The sequence below is a fragment of the Mercenaria mercenaria genome, chromosome 10, assembly GCF_021730395.1.
Source record: "Mercenaria mercenaria strain notata chromosome 10, MADL_Memer_1, whole genome shotgun sequence".
NCBI classification, from domain to species: Eukaryota; Metazoa; Mollusca; class Bivalvia; order Venerida; family Veneridae; genus Mercenaria; species Mercenaria mercenaria.
Window position 1 is genome coordinate 34,751,545 of NC_069370.1, and position 17,285 is coordinate 34,768,829.

Below are 17,285 nucleotides of genomic sequence, written 5' to 3' on the forward strand. Positions count from 1 at the left end.
CTTCTACTTTCTATTGATTCTATGAAGTAAAGGTGTGGGTAAAATATTTATTTCTGTGCGGAACAAAGATGGAGATGTCTGTTCTAGAAAATGTAAAACAATAGCGCATATTTAGGATTTGTTTTATTTGAACATTGAACCCAGAACGTATCGGAGAGTTAAAATTCTATTTAACTTAAAACGCCATTCCTCTTCATTTTTAACATGGTGAAGATTGTTCAATATAACATGTTTGTTTTTTGTATTAGTTTATAGTATCTCACTTGGAAGAAGGACAATTTTCGTACTATGTTGTTAAACGACCATCCTATGCTATCATGGCCAGGATATATATTATCTTGTCCGAGTGACGTACATGTACTATTTTTGTTAAACAACCATCCTGTTTTCTCAAAATAACATGCTATTATGTCCATGTTACTTTTAGGAAATAGAATGGTCGTTTAACAAAATAGTACGTCACTTTGAAAAGAGAGTATACACACTGAAAATGACAGCAAGTTACTTTTAGAAAATTGGATGATCGTTTATCAAAATAGTATGTCACTCTGACAAGATAGTATGTTCACTGGACATGATAGCGTGTTGCTTTAAGAAAATGAGATGGTCGCTTAACAAAATTGTACGTAAGTCTGACAAAATAGTACGTATGTTAGACATGATAGCATTGCAAGTCAACATGATAATACAGTAATTAACAAGACATAACAAGATCTTGAGAAGATACCTCGTATACATATAACATAAGACAGCTCTGGCATTCCATAGCCTGTAGTTCAAATATCAATTAGTCCATACAGAACATAGCAATTTTATTCAACCGGATAAGCCATTTCACGAGACTGAAAATAACTATTTTACCAGTGTGCATTAGAATGAATATTAATGTGTTTATGCAATGTTTCCTTTTAATTGAAGCCTCAGTACCTTAATTATGTCCCCACTCTACTTCGAAGAAGCAGCGTTATATTGCTTTGCACTAGTGGGTCGAGTCGGTCCGTCCATTTGTCGGCAGAACGAATGGTTACACAAGAAGCACTTGACACAGAACATTCAAACTTGCTATCATATTTAGGCTTAAAACGTAGATAACCGTTATTGTTTTGGAATTCAATAGTTCAAAGGTCAAAGTCGCGGGGGCCTTACCCTTTAAAATGGTCTCCGCTCAATAATTTGAGAACCACTTGACCCAGAATTTTCAAACTTGATAGCATGATTGGTTTTATGGGTATGTAGGTCAATGTCATAATGATCACGGTACTGAAAACTGGGACAACCCATCATTAGGGGAGTGGTTGAGTGGCAAAAGTGTTGTACAACAGTTATTGTTTAACCGTTGCTTCGCTCTCTGTAATTAGATATTCACTACAAATTTATTTATGTTCTCATAGAAATAAATGTCAGTTATTTTTTGTGACCAGTTTTATTCATTTATGGTGACCGGATACTAGAATTTTTGTCCAAAATGTAACTAACCGGGATAGTACGCATTTTAATGATTTTCATTGTATATAACTCAACGAAAATTCCCCGTGCTTTTCATGGGATCGATACTTTTCTGTTATACATCAGTTGAAAGAATATCGTTTTGAATTTTAAAGAATTCGTTCTAAATAATAGCCGCGTGGTATAATTTGCGTTCAGGTAATTGATCTGTTGAATATTAGCTTTTTTAATTTTATTTCTTAAGTTTCTTTTCAGCAGTTCATTTGCTACCACTTAAGTTTTCTCATAGCAATTTAACATGCCGAGGTAACCACGCGCGAGAAGGAGGTATAGAAGAGTCGACCTTGCGGCCGGTATGAGTGATAGGAATAGAGTGCCAGTGAGGGGAGCCGCACGTAGGGTGGAAGTGTAGAACGCTCTTCAGCAACAACGGAATCGTGAGGAAGAAAGCAATTTGCCACGTCAAGCACCAGCTGACTCCCAGCCCCAGCTTGTCTCGTCCGGTATGCAGACAAAAAAATGCAGATCATCAAGACCAAGACTTCTTGCCTAACCATGGTGAGTCACTTGTGCATGCATTTAGTCTGAATCCAGACAGTAACAGAAACTTTCATAATAACGGAATTCAAAATTCAGAGCAATGTTTTCAGCAGCCAACAAAATTTAAGACAGAACTTTCCGTACCTTGCATCAGAAGTAAATGTTTCAGTTCTGTCTACCGTAAATGATAGCTAGGGCGCCCAAATTCCATTACATTTAAAAGAAAAAGATTTGGGCGGGAAAGTATATCAATATTGCTATGTTGTTAAAGTTTGCTTCTGATCTGGCTGCTCAGAATGAAAAGCGCACAGTTTTGTCATCAGAAGGCTTTTTAGAAACTCGAGAAAAGGGCAGTTTTGACAAATTAAAAATATTGAGCAATGGACAGATGCCTTTCTTATATTCATGGATATCTATTTAGTTTGATACCCTCAAGCGTGCTCTGAACTTCTGTCATATATCTCAGCCTTTCGTAGACAAGACTTCGCTTGGAGAATATATGATGAGCAATTTAGGCTTCGCCGAGAAAATTGCTTCCAGTCTTGCTCAAAGATAATAGCGATATATGGCTAAAAGTTATGGCAATGTCGGTAAACCCTCAGTTCGGTGTTCCATTAAAGACTAGGTTTATTCAATCTAAGTGAGTAACTCTTAGCGTTGAAGCACATTAACGAAAATACGATATTTATGATGCGATTAAGTTTATTCTACATCAAATTGAAAATGTCAGCATATTAAACTTGTCACATTTTGTACTATTTGGTGCAGCTGGTTTCCTGACGACAGATGGAAGTCGTGGCTGGTGCCGGATGCCAGGTTCTGGAAGTCTGCATGTCCAAATTGCACTAATATGACCTCTGCCCTAATATGTACTTGGTTTTCTTTAATTAACACCTTTGCCGATCTTGCCGCACCGTGAGTTGTTACTATGAGTACAACATTTTAGACTGCCGGTCTGTCACCGGAAGCTGGTGTGAGCGCATGTTCAAGAATGTAGTTTAAGGCTTCTTGTGTATCTCCACGATCTGCACCTGAAAGCGTCTGGCTATTTAGAGCATTTAGTGTTTCGGACTTAGAGTGGAGTTCATTAAGGTCGAATATAGGTCTGAAGCTATTAGAAAACAGGCCTAATGCCACGTGGATTTCCGCTTCATTCACTGGCAGACTCGAAACGACATTGTTTAAAAACGAAATCAAAGTATTTTCATATGGTTGAATCCTGTCCGTTTCGTCAACGACTAAAATCAAATCTTTCACACAATCTGCAAAACAAAATTGAACATAATTATAGGGTGCGGTGAAATCGGTACTATAAAAGTCACACGCGACTGATGAACACGGTTATATAACCTGCATTTAAACTTACTTTTAACTTAAAATAATTAGATTAAATTTCATTTTACATGGCTGGTAATTATGGAAAACTTTTCATTGTGCTTGAACAAACCGAAAATGTCCCTTCAACATTGATTATCAAGAAAAATAAAGATTTTTCATGAATTCTGGTTTTGTTTGGTTTAACGTCGCACCGACAAAAGTACAAAATTATAGGTCATTTAACGCTTCGAATGAGGCTCGAACCCACATCGGTGGGGGTGGGGGGGGGGGGGGGGGGGGGCAAGAAATTTGAAGTCAGTGACCTTAACCACTTGGCAACGGAGGCTCCTCGTGAATTCTTGTCCCCAAATTTATGCCCAAATTATGTTGATTTCATTTTTAAAAAAGATAATAATGCAGTTTGATTAATATTTTAATATGGATGCAGGTTTCTTTAAAGGGGCAAAGTATTTTCTACCCAAAGCATAACATTTTAAAGAGAGGAATTAAAGCCTTACTTGGTTTTTGAGTTGGTATATAGTAATTGCACAGGTCTTCCATACAGCATGTCACAGAAAGGTCACGTGGCATTATGTCCCTTTTGCCAAAAGGGCCCGAACCATTCCACGGATTATCACATTCCTTGAACAAAAAAGCGAATAATAATATAAAGAATAAAACGATGTGGAAACTATTCAGAAAAAACATAGCTGATTGCTAGCTTGAACAGTTTATGATACATATACAACTTAAAGTCCCAAAAGGCTTTAAATTCTATGTTAAATTCAGATGAAACAGCTACCCAAATAGATGTTATGCATGATTACATTGTTAGAAAAGCACTACTTTTAATACTACACATGAACTTTTACAGTAAGAGCCATAGAAGAAGTTAATCAAAAACAAATAGCTTCAAAGTTCCTTCCATGATCAACAATGGTTGAATCTTTAAAAATATTAGAGGAAATAGTTATCAGAAATAGGATTTAACAAAAAATCAATATACTTTATACTCAATATGAAAACAAAGCATTATGAGCCTTTAACAAAATCATTTATTTTCTATTTCGTTATAGCAATCTGTGTCACAGTGTCTAGCCTGTCATTGGTCGTAACACCTTCTAGGCCGCATTACCATAAGATTTTTGTTTCAGATCTATAAGTTTGAGTTGATATCTGAATATTTATCTTCATCCTTGGTTGTGAACTTGCCGTTAAAGTAACCACATATAAAGGTTACTTGGAGTTTCAACCGCTAATTAATGTAACCGGTTATACACGGTACGAGTGGGAATGGTACGAATATTGGTATGTCTAAATTAAGTATTGTCAGACTATGCAAACCATGAACTAAATGTGTTACCTGTTTTTGTGCACAAGTCAATTCATATTCGTGGTGTCCATCATATATAGATTTCAGCTCCTTTCTCATACATACCTTTAAAAACAAGCAAATGAATACCTGTTAATGGTTAATACATACTGGAAAAAATCAGTCTGGAAAACGCGGTATTACCTTTTCCGTGTGACAAACTTGACAAACTTAATTCAAAGTTTTAGATATATGAAAATGTTTAGAATATTAAGATAAAAATATAAGATAAGAATGGGGCTATTCCACATTAAGTTACCGTCACTGTGTGATGTTATTCTTCATACAGCATGTGTACATTAATTGATATTGACAAAATATTGATATCTCTATTGGTCTAGTTGATAGTCACCTACTCTTCTGTCGGACGATCACAACGGGAAAAAATATAAATGCAAGCTCATATTTTGAGGTCATCCCTTATACCACTATCCCTGTATGGAATGTATTTCATGCAACTTGTAAAATAAAGTAAAATAACCAAGGTGGTGTACAAAATAAATGTCTTATTTCCTATCAAAAGTCAATCTCACAACTGGAGGCAAAAGATTTTAGCCTCTGAGTTCGAGCCAAAGGTCAGAGTTACAAAAAAGGTAAATTATTTGAGCCTTGAAGTTTAAATCCGGCCCATATCTCTGTAAACTGCGGCACTTTTATGAAATTTTGACGGAATATACAAAAACACCGAGGAATTTTCTTGTGTTTCGGTGGCGGCCAAGTTGGCATTTATTTTAACATTCTTAAAAATACTGTGTAAAAGAACTAAAACAACAATTATTTACGTGTTTTACTTCAGTAATCAATTTACTACATAATATCCATATAAATTAATATAACGCATTTATTGACAGGTCACATACGTGACTTTTGTGACCTTGGTAGTAAACCCGTAACAACACTCGGCAATTTCCGTATGTTTACGTTTTCTCCGTAGACGATTTCGGAATTCTCCGCTTGTTCTGAAAAATAAGTTTCTGCTATGGCCGAAGGATGCCGAAATCGAATTCGGTGAATACGTAAAGGTTACATTCTACCAGTTCAATTCCTTATTTATTTCATATTAATAACAAAATATTCAGACCTCATTTTCAGCACTTTAGAGCATTTCAATGATATGAAAACCATATATGATCATTTAGTATAACATGTGTTCTTATCAAAAATAGAAAAATATTGACATGTTATGTTGAATATAAGAAAAATAATCTGTTCTGAGAAACATCACCCTCTAAAACAGCCGTTTAGCAGTTACGCGTAGGTAGACATTTTTCGCAAAGAATAAAACTTATTCCAAGAAATTTACAATGAAAATGGTCTAGATCTATTCTCAATACTATAAGCAATAAACAGAAGCCAAAAATTTAACTGTCACCTCCTCATGTCACTCATTATACCAGATTTCATCCATAGCATGGAACTACATTTTGGACTACTTCACATGTAACACTGAGTAGTCACTTCCGGTTTGGTGTAATCCGTCCTTAAACGTACGGAAAAGCTTATGAAAATGTGTGTATTTTTTTTTTAAAAAAAGGAATATAACGATGACATACTGATCCGCCTGGACAGGTCATAGTGTTAGTACATAGATGATAGTCCTGTACTGTCGTGTTACAGTGATAGCATGTCGGCGCTAAAAGTGATAATGAAAAATATATAAACTATACATTTCTTATACTATGATAGTTCTTAATATATCTTTTGGCATATACACAGCGAACAACAAGTGTTGTAAACATTTGAGTTGTCACGGACCGGATTACCAAGTGTACGAATGGAACGTTATGATAAATATAATTGAGCCGCGCCATGAGAAAACCAACATAGTGGGTTTGCGACCAGCATGGATCCAGACCAGCCTGCGCATCCGCGCAGTCTGGTCAGGATCCATGCTGTTCGCTTTCAAAGCCTATAACAATTAGAGAAACCGTTAGCGAACAGCATGGATCCTGACCAGACTGCGCGGATGCGCAGGCTGGTCTGGATCAATGCTGGTCGCAAAGCCACTATGTTGATTTTCCCATGGCGCGGCTCATATGTAGGTCGGGATGTAAGGTCTACCTACCATCCCAAACACACACATACACAAGAGACAATTTTCCATAAGTTCCAAATTGTTTGGCATTTTTAACTGTGTGATAATAGAACGAATCCCATGAAATGCATATTTTTAAACATATATGATTTCGTTGTTTCCATGGCAACCGTTGATTTTTAGAAATGACAACTATATGTGGATGATACTCCGATGATGACGACTAAGGAGCTTAGATACGGTTGCCATAGAAATCATATAATATTATAATATTATAATTCAAAAGATTTTTTGAGGGGAACAGTTTTTTTTAATTTCCACACAGTAGGTTCTGCAAAACAATTTGGTAGATACATTTCTAGTTGTGTGTGTGTGGGGGGGGGGGGTGTAGGTGTACGTTAGACCTTACTGGCTGGAAAATTATGTTTATACACTGCATTAACGGTGTGACAAAGACTAATTATTCCATTTCAGGCTAGTTTTGTACTTAATACACCGCTCCAAAGCAAAACCCTTCAAACAAAAAGTTTTAGTCTTACAAATGACATTATATATTCTGTATAAGTTGCGACGTACTGGCTTTTCAAAAATTATAGGTTGAAAGGAATATTTATTCAATACGAATACGTACGGCATAGTTTACAGAACGCAGGACATGTATTTTTCGCGATTGTTTGGTCTGAGCAGAGGTTCGGTCTTTGTTTAGACATCTGTACACATGCCGCCGTGTCAATAGCCTTGCATCCCTGCGCTGGCACGATACCTCCGCAAAGTAAAGTTGCTGAAAAGTGAACAATTGTTTATAAACTGTTTTCACCGACATGCTTGAATGAAATAACAAATCAATGTAGAAGTGCGAAGATATTCGAATACCAGGCTCGGTCATTGCAATATGTATTTGTTAATGAGTATTAACAAAAGTATACACCCCATTTCAAAGGAAGATTGTGTGTAGTCAACTGACTGCCTCGGTCTTCCACATTCTGATTGGTATCGGAACGCAATTAAGGTTCAGTCTCTGTAAGTACCAAAAAAAATAATAAAGAAGGGGCAGGAAACTCATAGTCTCAGAATTACTTCATATTTTGTACCCTTTTTAGTATTCAAGCCATATATGAAGAATTTAGGGGTGAAAATATATGAATCAGCTCTGGTTACCATGGTAAAGGGAATATTCTACATTTTGTGAAATTTTGGCCTAAATCTACAAAAATGTGTCTCAATGTCCCACTACGCTTTATATTTCGTTTTAAAATATCATGCATCTTCCCTTTATACAACTATTGAGATCTGTGAACTTTTCAAGATGTTAGCACAATATAAACGTGCGCTTTGCTCCATAAATATATTTTTTCTTGCATCTAGATCATACTAGTTTGGTATGAAACCGTGTTTATTTGCCTTTAAAAAATGCAAGTACAAAAATAAAGGATACACCCCTGATTTTTTTAGATTTAGGCAGCCCCTCGTTTCCATGGTAACCGGAGTATTAATCGTAAGAATGAAAAACAGGATTATCCTAAATTTGCATGATCTTCAAGAAAAAATCAGTTTGAGGGATATCTGTGACTTTGAGTTTCCAATTTATTTTGGTCCTTACAAAGAATTGGCCTTAATGTACCACGACAACCAGAATTCTGAACGGGATGGATTCGAATGGTCCAGTTCGAATGGGAACACACATGGACCATTCCTGTGAACTCTGGTTTAGTGATTTAAAAGGAGATGCTGTATGAATAATTCTGTGCTGACGTTTAACAGACGGTGAGTGGACACAATACATCACACAAAGCACTTGATGCTCGGGTGAACTATCAAGTAAGGTAAAGTAGGTAAGGTAATTCATTGCTTTACCTAACGGCTGCCATGGAAGTTGCACGTGGATTCGGGAAAAAAGTCGATATCGAAAAACAGAACAAGAGTTCCATGTAATTCATTATGATATTATTTACTATTCTAAGACGGCTGGATTTGATTGGAAGTTAAACAAAGAAGCAAATCAAGATCTATATTATTCTGCCATAGACAACGGTTGACGTGCAGACCAGTAAGAGAGCATTATGACGCCAATCATGACGTCAGATTTCCACATGGCGTCCGCTTTATTAGGCTACTACTTGTATAAATGAAGCCAAGCAATTTTTATCAGAAAATTCAATGATCATGTAAGAATGAAAACAGTCATGGTCTTTTTCTGGTTTGACGTCTTATTTACCGCGGTTCGTCGTTAAGATGCTCAGATAATTACCAATCGGACTAACGTTCCCGTTGTTCAATGCCTGCGCATCTGAACTCTAAATTGAGATAAATCTGGCGACAAACCACTCAAATACCTTGATTATTTGTTAATTAACAATGTGTATTTCTAAGATCATAACATAAAGTACTTACTTATAATGAGAGAAAATAACATACTGTCTTCCATGCCTTTATTAGTACAAGTAGATAAACATTTGAAATTTTCTGAATTAAACTATTTAATTTTCTTCAAGGTCATCCGTGTCTTTATGTAACTGAAGAGACGATATCGTGTCTTGTTATCTAAAACTCTCTTTCCCTAAAATCTCAATTAAAGACGGGCCACAGAACTACTATTTTTTTTTTTTGTATTTCCATTATACACGATTTGCATGAATAAATTCAAAAGTACAAGTATCTCGTTGCAAATTGAGAGTGACATTTATTAGGCCAAGACAATCATGGTGTTTAATGTCTAATCGTTGTATTGAATGAATACGACAGTATGCATAGTATCTGCTGTATTAAGTTGAGTTTAGACCAAACTTTGTTTCTACAAGGTAAGATTGTTATTTATCTATGTTTTTTAAACTATACTGTAAGGAGATTGACTGAATAACTTTGCAGATGAAGTTGTAAAAACACAACCCTTTCGCTGCCTACAAGACGGGTATACCCGTCCCACTACTATGTCAGCCTATTTGCCTACAAGACGATGCAAATGACGTCAAATGAATTTATCCCAGAGCAACCAATCATATCAAAAGAAGGTTTCCCGTCTGTGTTTGCTATTGTAGTTTTAGAATACTGTACATAGGAAAGCCCATAATGACCTAAGTGACTTGTATTTCCACATTTCAAAATGGCGGACGGCGATTCAACTGCTGGGTAAAGTAGAGAAAACAACTCCAATATTTCATCTAAAGGTCGAAGATTCGATAAGGAAATTAGGTACTTCATATTGCTTTGTTTTCTAAATATTGGTTTACAAACTAAGCAGATTCTTCAAAAATTTATAGCTGTTTACGGTGATATTCTTCCCCATCTAGCCCCTTCGCTGTCTACATGTAGGACGGGTATACCCGTCCCACATTTACGTCAGCATATTTCAAAGTAAAACAAGACTTTTTGTAGAATAAATTTGTTCATTTGTACGCATTTATTATTTTTCTTTCTAAAAATAATAGGTTTTGTATACATTCTGTGAACAATAAAGCCTCTAAACTATTCTGTCAAAACAAAGGTGATTTCCAGGAAAGTGCCTTGGCAAATAAGTGTACATGACGTTATTGGTTCCTCGGCAGCGAAAGGGTTAAATTAATTCAGGGAGGGCCTAAATTGTCCACCTGAAATTTTGTAATATAGCTGTATTAAACCAGTATTATTAGAAGGATTTTTACGATGTTCATGTAGGAGGAAAAAATAGGTCACTAGGTCGTGGTAGGTCTTTAAATACAGCTGCGTTTACTTTTCCATACACAGCGGCAGACGACAATGGAGCGAATACAAGCGCGTGCAGCTTTTCGTTTGGCAGACGATTTATGTCCACAGTCGAAATAGAGTAAAGTTCAAAGTTGGGAAGATTGAAATTTAGTCGAAATATCGAAAAAAAAATCGAAATAACCAAATCGAGATATTCGTAGTTGATTTATATGAAATAAGAAGGAAGAAAATCGGGAGATATCGAAATATCGAAATTACTGAAGTCGAGAAAACGGTTTTGGACTCTATTTCGAAATTAGTTGCCCACCTCGATCATTTTCTCAGAACAAAATAAAGTAAATTGTTATACTGTTTAAATGAATTATTTCTACAATAATGACAAAAAACGAAGGTGTTTACCAACGCTTTATAAAAATATATCTCACGTGTATATGACAAAGAGGTCAGTAGATCTAAAAATGTTCATTTTTTCTTGATGATCTAAATAAAAATGAACGTCCAACTTTAAACCCTTGATAGATGTGCTCGTTCCTTACTAATTTTCTACTTTAAACGATTCTCCTTTTTGTTTAAATTGGTTGTATTTTCATAATATAGACTTAACAGAAAGAGTGTAATGTCAAGAGACGGTGTATCGTTTAATTCATATAATTAAGCAGCATGGACCATCCGCCAACAACACTCTCTAAGCGACAGTAGCGCTATTTTTCCTATTTCATGCTTAAACTGCCTGTTGATGAATTTCCAATCCCAATCATGGAACTAATACTTGACAAACCGAATCAGTTTGTATAAAACCAAACAGTTCCAAACGTAAATTTCAAATTATAAATAAAATGATCGCAAAATCAACAATTTTTGTATGGTCATTGACAATTAACTAAAACGCCAGTTTAGAGTTGACAGACACATCTTTCGTCATACATTTACAAACTTTGCTTATCATACTAAGGGCATAACATAATAAGGTAATCAAATCCAAACGCTTTTTGACAGGCTTTATGTCATACCAAATTTCAGCATATTCTTACAAATTGATGATAAATACTTTTATATTGTAAGATTTTTGTAGAAATAATCATATTTCAACGTCTACTTGCCATTAAGTTTACCGTGACGAAGGGGTTTTGTTAAGTACTAAAAAACAAACTTGCTGACAAGTGAGTAACCGGCTTGGTGCTTAAGCACACAGACGAAAATGTAATATTAATGATGAGATTTATTTTATTCTACATCAAATTGAAAATATCAACAAATTAAACTTGTCACATTTTGTACTATATGGGGCAGCTGGTTTCCTGACGACAGATGGAAGTCGTGGCTGGTGCCGGAGGCCAGTTGCTGAAAGTCTGCATGTCCAAATTGCACTAAGATGACCTCTGCCTTAATATGCACTTGGTTTTCTTTCAATAGCATGTGCGTCGCTCTAGCCGCACTATGAGTTGTTACCATGAGCACAACATTTGGGGCTTCCGGTCTGTCACCGGAAGCTGGTGTGAGTGCATGTTCAAGAATGTAGCTTAAAGCCCATTCTGAATCCCCACGATGTTCACCTGAAAGCGTCTGGCTAGTTAGAGCATTTAGTATTTCGGACTTTGAGTGGAGTTCATTTAGGTCGAATATAGGTCTGAAGTTATTAGAAAACAAGCCAAGGGCCACGTGGATCTCCGCTTCGTTCACTGGCAGACCCGAAACGACATTATTTAAAAACGAAATCAATGTATTTTCATACGGTTGAATCCTGTCCGTTTCGTCAACGACTTAAATCAAATCTTTCACACAATCTGCAAAACAAAATTGAACATAATTATAGGTGCGGTGAAATCGGTACTAAAGATCACATGATATAAAGAAGATGGTTATACAACCTGCATTTACCGCCTCGATAGCCTAGTGGTAGAGCGTCCGCTTCGAGTGCGGGAGGTCGTGGGTTCGATCCCCGGCCGCGTCATACCAAAGACGTAAAAAATGGTACCAGTGTCTCCCTTGCTTGGCGCTCAGCATTAAAAGGGCAGAAACTGGCCTCTTCTCTCATACCCTCGTGGCGATGGATTCCATCAGGAATGAGGTGTCGAGAGTGATTAATATAAGTTGTAGAACTTCCTTCACAATCGACCTAAAATAAATTATGTATAAACTAACCTGCATTTAAACTCATCGTTTTCTCTTTACTTCAAACTGTGTTTGGAAAAAACAAAAATGTCCCTTTAAAATTGATTATCAGGGAAAATAAAGATTTTTGGTGAATTCTGGCCTCCAAATTTATGCCAAAATCATGTTATTTTTAATTAAATGAAAAATATCAATAACGCAGTTTGATTTATGGTTATATTGATATTGAAGCAAGTTTTATTTAATGGGTAAAATGTTTTCTTCCCAAAACGTAATTTTCTAAATTAAGCAATTTAGTGGAGTGGAATTAAGACTGTACTTGATTTTGGAGTTGTTAGTGACGGCATATGGTAATTGCAAAGATCTTCTATACAGCATGTCACAGAAAGGTCACGTGACATTATGTCCCTTTTGCCAAAAGGTCCCGAACCATTCCACGGATTATCACATTCCTTAAACAACAATGCGAATATCAATATTAAAATTAACGCTTTGGAAACTATTAAGAAAAACACAGTTGTCTACTAGCTTGAACAATTTATGATACATGCATGACTTAACAAAATAATTTATTTTGTATTTCATTAAAGGTATGTGTCACTGTGCCAAATCGGTCATTGGTCGTAACACTTTCACGGTAGCATTACCTTACGGGTTTTGTTTCAGATCTACAAATTTGAGCTGATATCTAAATATTTATCTTCAACCTTGGTTTGTAATCTGCCTTTTAAGTAACCACATATAAACGTAACATTTGCAATGAATCGGAGTTTCAACCGCTAATTAGCGTAACCGGTTATACACGGTAAGAGTGGGTATGCTACGAATATTGGTATGTCTAAAATAAGTACTGTCAGACTGTGCACACCTTGAAATAAATGTGTTACCTGTTTTTGTGCACAAGTCAATTCATACTCGTGGTGTCCATCATATATAGATTTCAGCTCCTTTCTCATACATACCTTTAAAAACAAGCAAATGAATACCTATTAATGGTTAATACATACTTGAAAAAAAAAACACGCTCGGGAAAACGCGGTATTACCTTTTTCGTGTGACAAACTTGACAAAATTAATTCAAAGTTTAAAATATATGAAACTGTTTAGAACATTAAGATAAAAATATAAGATAAGAATGGGGCTATTCCACATTAAGTTACTATCATTTTGTGATGTAATTCTTCATACAGCGTGTGTACCTTAATCTTAATTAATATTACAATCACGACGTTCTTCGAGGGACAAAATTCGTTTTAATATAGTCACCGACTCTTCTGTCGGACGGTCACCACGGAATTAAATATTAATGTCATTTCAGATATTGAGGTCATTCCTTCTTCCACTATCTCCGTATGGAATTTTCATGCAACGTGGCAAAATAAAGTAGAATAATCAAGGTTGTGTCTTATTTCGGATCAAAAGTCGGCCACACAACTGGAGGGAAAAGATTTTAACCTTTGAGTTCGTGCCAAAGGTCAGAGTCACAAACAGGTTAATTTTTTCGGCTCAGCCTTAACGTTCACGTATTCATATTCTCCGTATACGATTTCGGCATTCTCCGCTTATGTATCATCCGGGCCGAATGATGCCGAAATAGAATTCGGTGAGAATACGTAAACGCACGGAAATTGCCGACTTCATTATGGGTCCTTTACCTTCATTCAAAGCATGTGTATTTTGAAAAAAAAAAAGTGAAATAACGAAGACATACTGATCCGTTTGGACAGGTCATAGTGTTAGTACATAGATGATAGTCCTGTACTGTCGTATTGCAGTGATAGCATACCGGCGCTGAAAGTGATAAAAATGTATAAACTAAACATTTCTAACTTAACATATCTTTTGGCATATACACTGCAATACAATTTGGAAGTTACATTTCTAGTTGTGGGTGTGTGTGTGTGTGTGTGTGTGTGTGTGTAGGAAGGGGGGGAGGCGGGGTAGGTGCACGGTAGGCCTTACTGGCTGGAAAATTATGATTATACACAGCATTAACGATGTGACAAACACTAATTATTCCATTTCAGCTAGTTTTTTTTATTTAATAAACCTCTCCGGAGCAAAAACCTTCAAACAAATGTTTAAGTCTTCCTTCCTATAAGTTGCGACGTACTGGTTTTTGACTATAGGTTAAAATGAGTATTTATTCAATACAAATACGTACGGCATAGTTTACAGAACGCAGGACATGCATTTTTGGCGATTGTTTGGTCTGAGCAGAGGTCCGGTCTTTGTTTAGACATCTGTATACAGGCCGCCGTGTCAATATCCTTGCATCCCCGCGCTGGCACGATGCTTCCGCAAAGTAAAGTTGCTGAAAAGTGAACAATTATTTATGAACTGTTTTCTGTTGATATGGAAAATTGACATGCTTGAATGAAAAGACCAAGCAATGTAGAAGTGCGAAGATATTCGAACACCAGGTGAAATTCAGACTCTCGGACATTGCATTATGTATTGGTTAATGAATATCAATTACAAAATTGTACACCCCATTTCATAGGAAGATCCAGTTAAATTGTGTGTTGTCAACTTCCACTTTCTGATGAATATCGGAATGCAATCAAGATCAATACTCTGTAAGTAAAAAAAAGAAGGGGCCGTAAACTCATAATCTCAGAATTACTTCATATTTGCAACCTTTTTAGCATTCAAGCCATATATGAATATATGAAGAATTTAGGGGTGAAAATATATGAATCAGCTTTGGTTACCACGGTAACGGGAATATTCTACTTATTGTGAAAAATGGCCATTTCTGATAGCATATACTAAAATCTTGCAAAATCCGAGTAGGAAATCGATTTCAGGAAAATCCAGGAAGTAAATTTAGTTAAGCTTTTTGAGTTTTTCTAAAGGAAAAACATCAAGGGGAGGTAGTAAAATTTGGAAAAACATCCCAAATCATCAACTACAAAAATGTGTCTGAATGTCCCACTAAGTTTTTATAATTATTTTTTAATATACCATCTTCCCTTTATACAAATAAATAGAATTTACTACTAAGACTTGTGCTTTGCTCCATAAATATAATTTTCCTTGCATTTGAAACTCTAGATCATACTAGTATGGTATGAAACCTTGTTCATTTGCCTACAAAAAATACAAGTACAAAAATAAAGGACACACCCTTGATTTGGTTTAGATTAAGGCAGTTCGAAAATTGTCTCCTCGTTTCCATGGTAACTGGAATATAAATTGAAAGAATGAAAAAAAAAAGATTATCCTAAATTTGCATGCTCTTCAAGAAAAAGTCCGTTTGAGGGAAATCTGTGACTTTGTGTTTCCAATTTATTTTGGTCCTTACAGAAAATGTGTCTTAATTTGTCACGACAACCAGAATTCTGAACGGGAAGGATTCGAATGGTCCAGTTCGATTGGGAGCACACATGGACCATTACTTTGAACTCTGGTTTAGTGATTTTAAAGGAGATGCTGTATGAATAAGTCTGTACTGACGTTTAATAGACGGTGAGTGGACACAATACATCACACAAAACATGTGTTCGGGTGAGCTATCAAGTCCTATGGTGTATTTATTGCTTTACCCGACGGCTGCTACGGAAGTTGCACATGAATTCGGGCGGAAACGTCGATATGAAATGAGCGTTATCGGAAAACTAGGACAAGAGTTCCTGGAGCTCATAATTCATTATAATATTATTTACAATTCTAAGATGACTGGATTTGATTGCAAGTTACGAAAATCAAGATCGATATATTCTGCGATAAACAACGGTTGACGCGCAGACCAGTAAGAGAGCATTTTGACGTTAATCATGGCATCAGATATCCACTTGGCGTCCTCTTTATTACTACTTGGATAAATTAGGCCAGGCAATCTTTATCAGATAGTTCGAGGATCATGTAAGAATGAAAACAGTCATGTTCTTTTTCTTGTTTGACGTTTTATTTACCACGGTTCGTCGTTCAGATGCTCAGATAATTAATAACTCGGACTAACGTCCTCGTGGCTCAATGCCTGCGCATATGAACTCTGAATTGAGATAAATCTGGCGACAAACCACTCAAATACCTTGATTATTTGTTAATTAATAATGTGTATTTTTAAGATCATAATTTAAAGTACTTACATATAATGAGAGAAAATAACATATTGTCTTCCTTGCCTCTATTGGTATAAGAAGATAAACATTTCTGAACTGAATTATTCCATGTTTTAAGGTCATTCATATCTTTATGTAACTGATTAGTATAAAGTAGTGATATCGTGTTTTGTTATCTAAACCTCTCTTTCCCTAAAACCTCAGTGTTTACTTTTTCGTATTTTGAAACAAGTTGCCTACTTCGGTTGTTTTCCCAAGAGCGAAACAATGTTTAAATGAATTATTTCTGCAATAATGACAAAAAAAAAAACGAAGGTGTTTGATGGTTAATCGCTTTGTAAAAATATAACTAATGTGTATATGATACTGAGGTCAGCCAAAAACGTTTGTTTTTTGGTGACATCCAACTTTAAACCCTTAATGGGTGAACCAAGTTGTAGATATATTACTCCATATTCTTTGATATCTAAAGCACTGGAATGTCAAAATTGATGAGTTCTGTTCTTTCGGTTAACAAATTTATACCGCTAACAAAAGTCTTAGGGGCAGGTGTATTATTTTTGTCTATTTCATACTAAGACTGCCTGTAGATGAATTTCAAATCCCGTCAAGGGAGCTAAGAATCATTTTGTATAACGTCACACAGTTCCGAACGTAAATTTTAAATAAATGATCGCAAAATCAACAATTCTCGTATGGTTGTTGACTATCCAAT

The 17,285-nt window shown here is 35.8% G+C and overlaps 1 protein-coding gene across 4 annotated transcripts; it reads right to left on the reverse strand.

Annotated features, from left to right (window-relative positions):
* Positions 1–2,649: 2,649 nt before the first annotated feature.
* Positions 2,650–16,692, reverse strand: LOC123560417 (uncharacterized). 4 transcript variants are annotated; one of them, XM_053552723.1, is made up of 6 exons: positions 16,598–16,692; positions 14,668–14,817; positions 6,229–6,308; positions 4,667–4,741; positions 3,822–3,945; positions 2,650–3,248 (listed from the first exon to the last, which is right to left on the reverse strand). In XM_053552723.1, exons 1-6 carry the CDS (start codon positions 16,617–16,619, stop codon positions 2,929–2,931), a joined length of 771 nt encoding a protein of 256 aa, XP_053408698.1. In that variant the 5' UTR covers positions 16,620–16,692; the 3' UTR covers positions 2,650–2,928. The 4 variants fall into 4 exon arrangements, with proteins under 4 accessions (XP_053408698.1, XP_053408696.1, XP_045208546.2 ...); XM_053552721.1 differs by lacking the exons at positions 3,822–3,945; positions 4,667–4,741; positions 6,229–6,308 and adding exons at positions 12,823–12,955; positions 13,391–13,465; positions 14,215–14,294; XM_045352611.2 differs by lacking the exons at positions 14,668–14,817; positions 16,598–16,692 and adding exons at positions 7,342–7,491; positions 9,102–9,247.
* Positions 16,693–17,285: the final 593 nt, after the last annotated feature.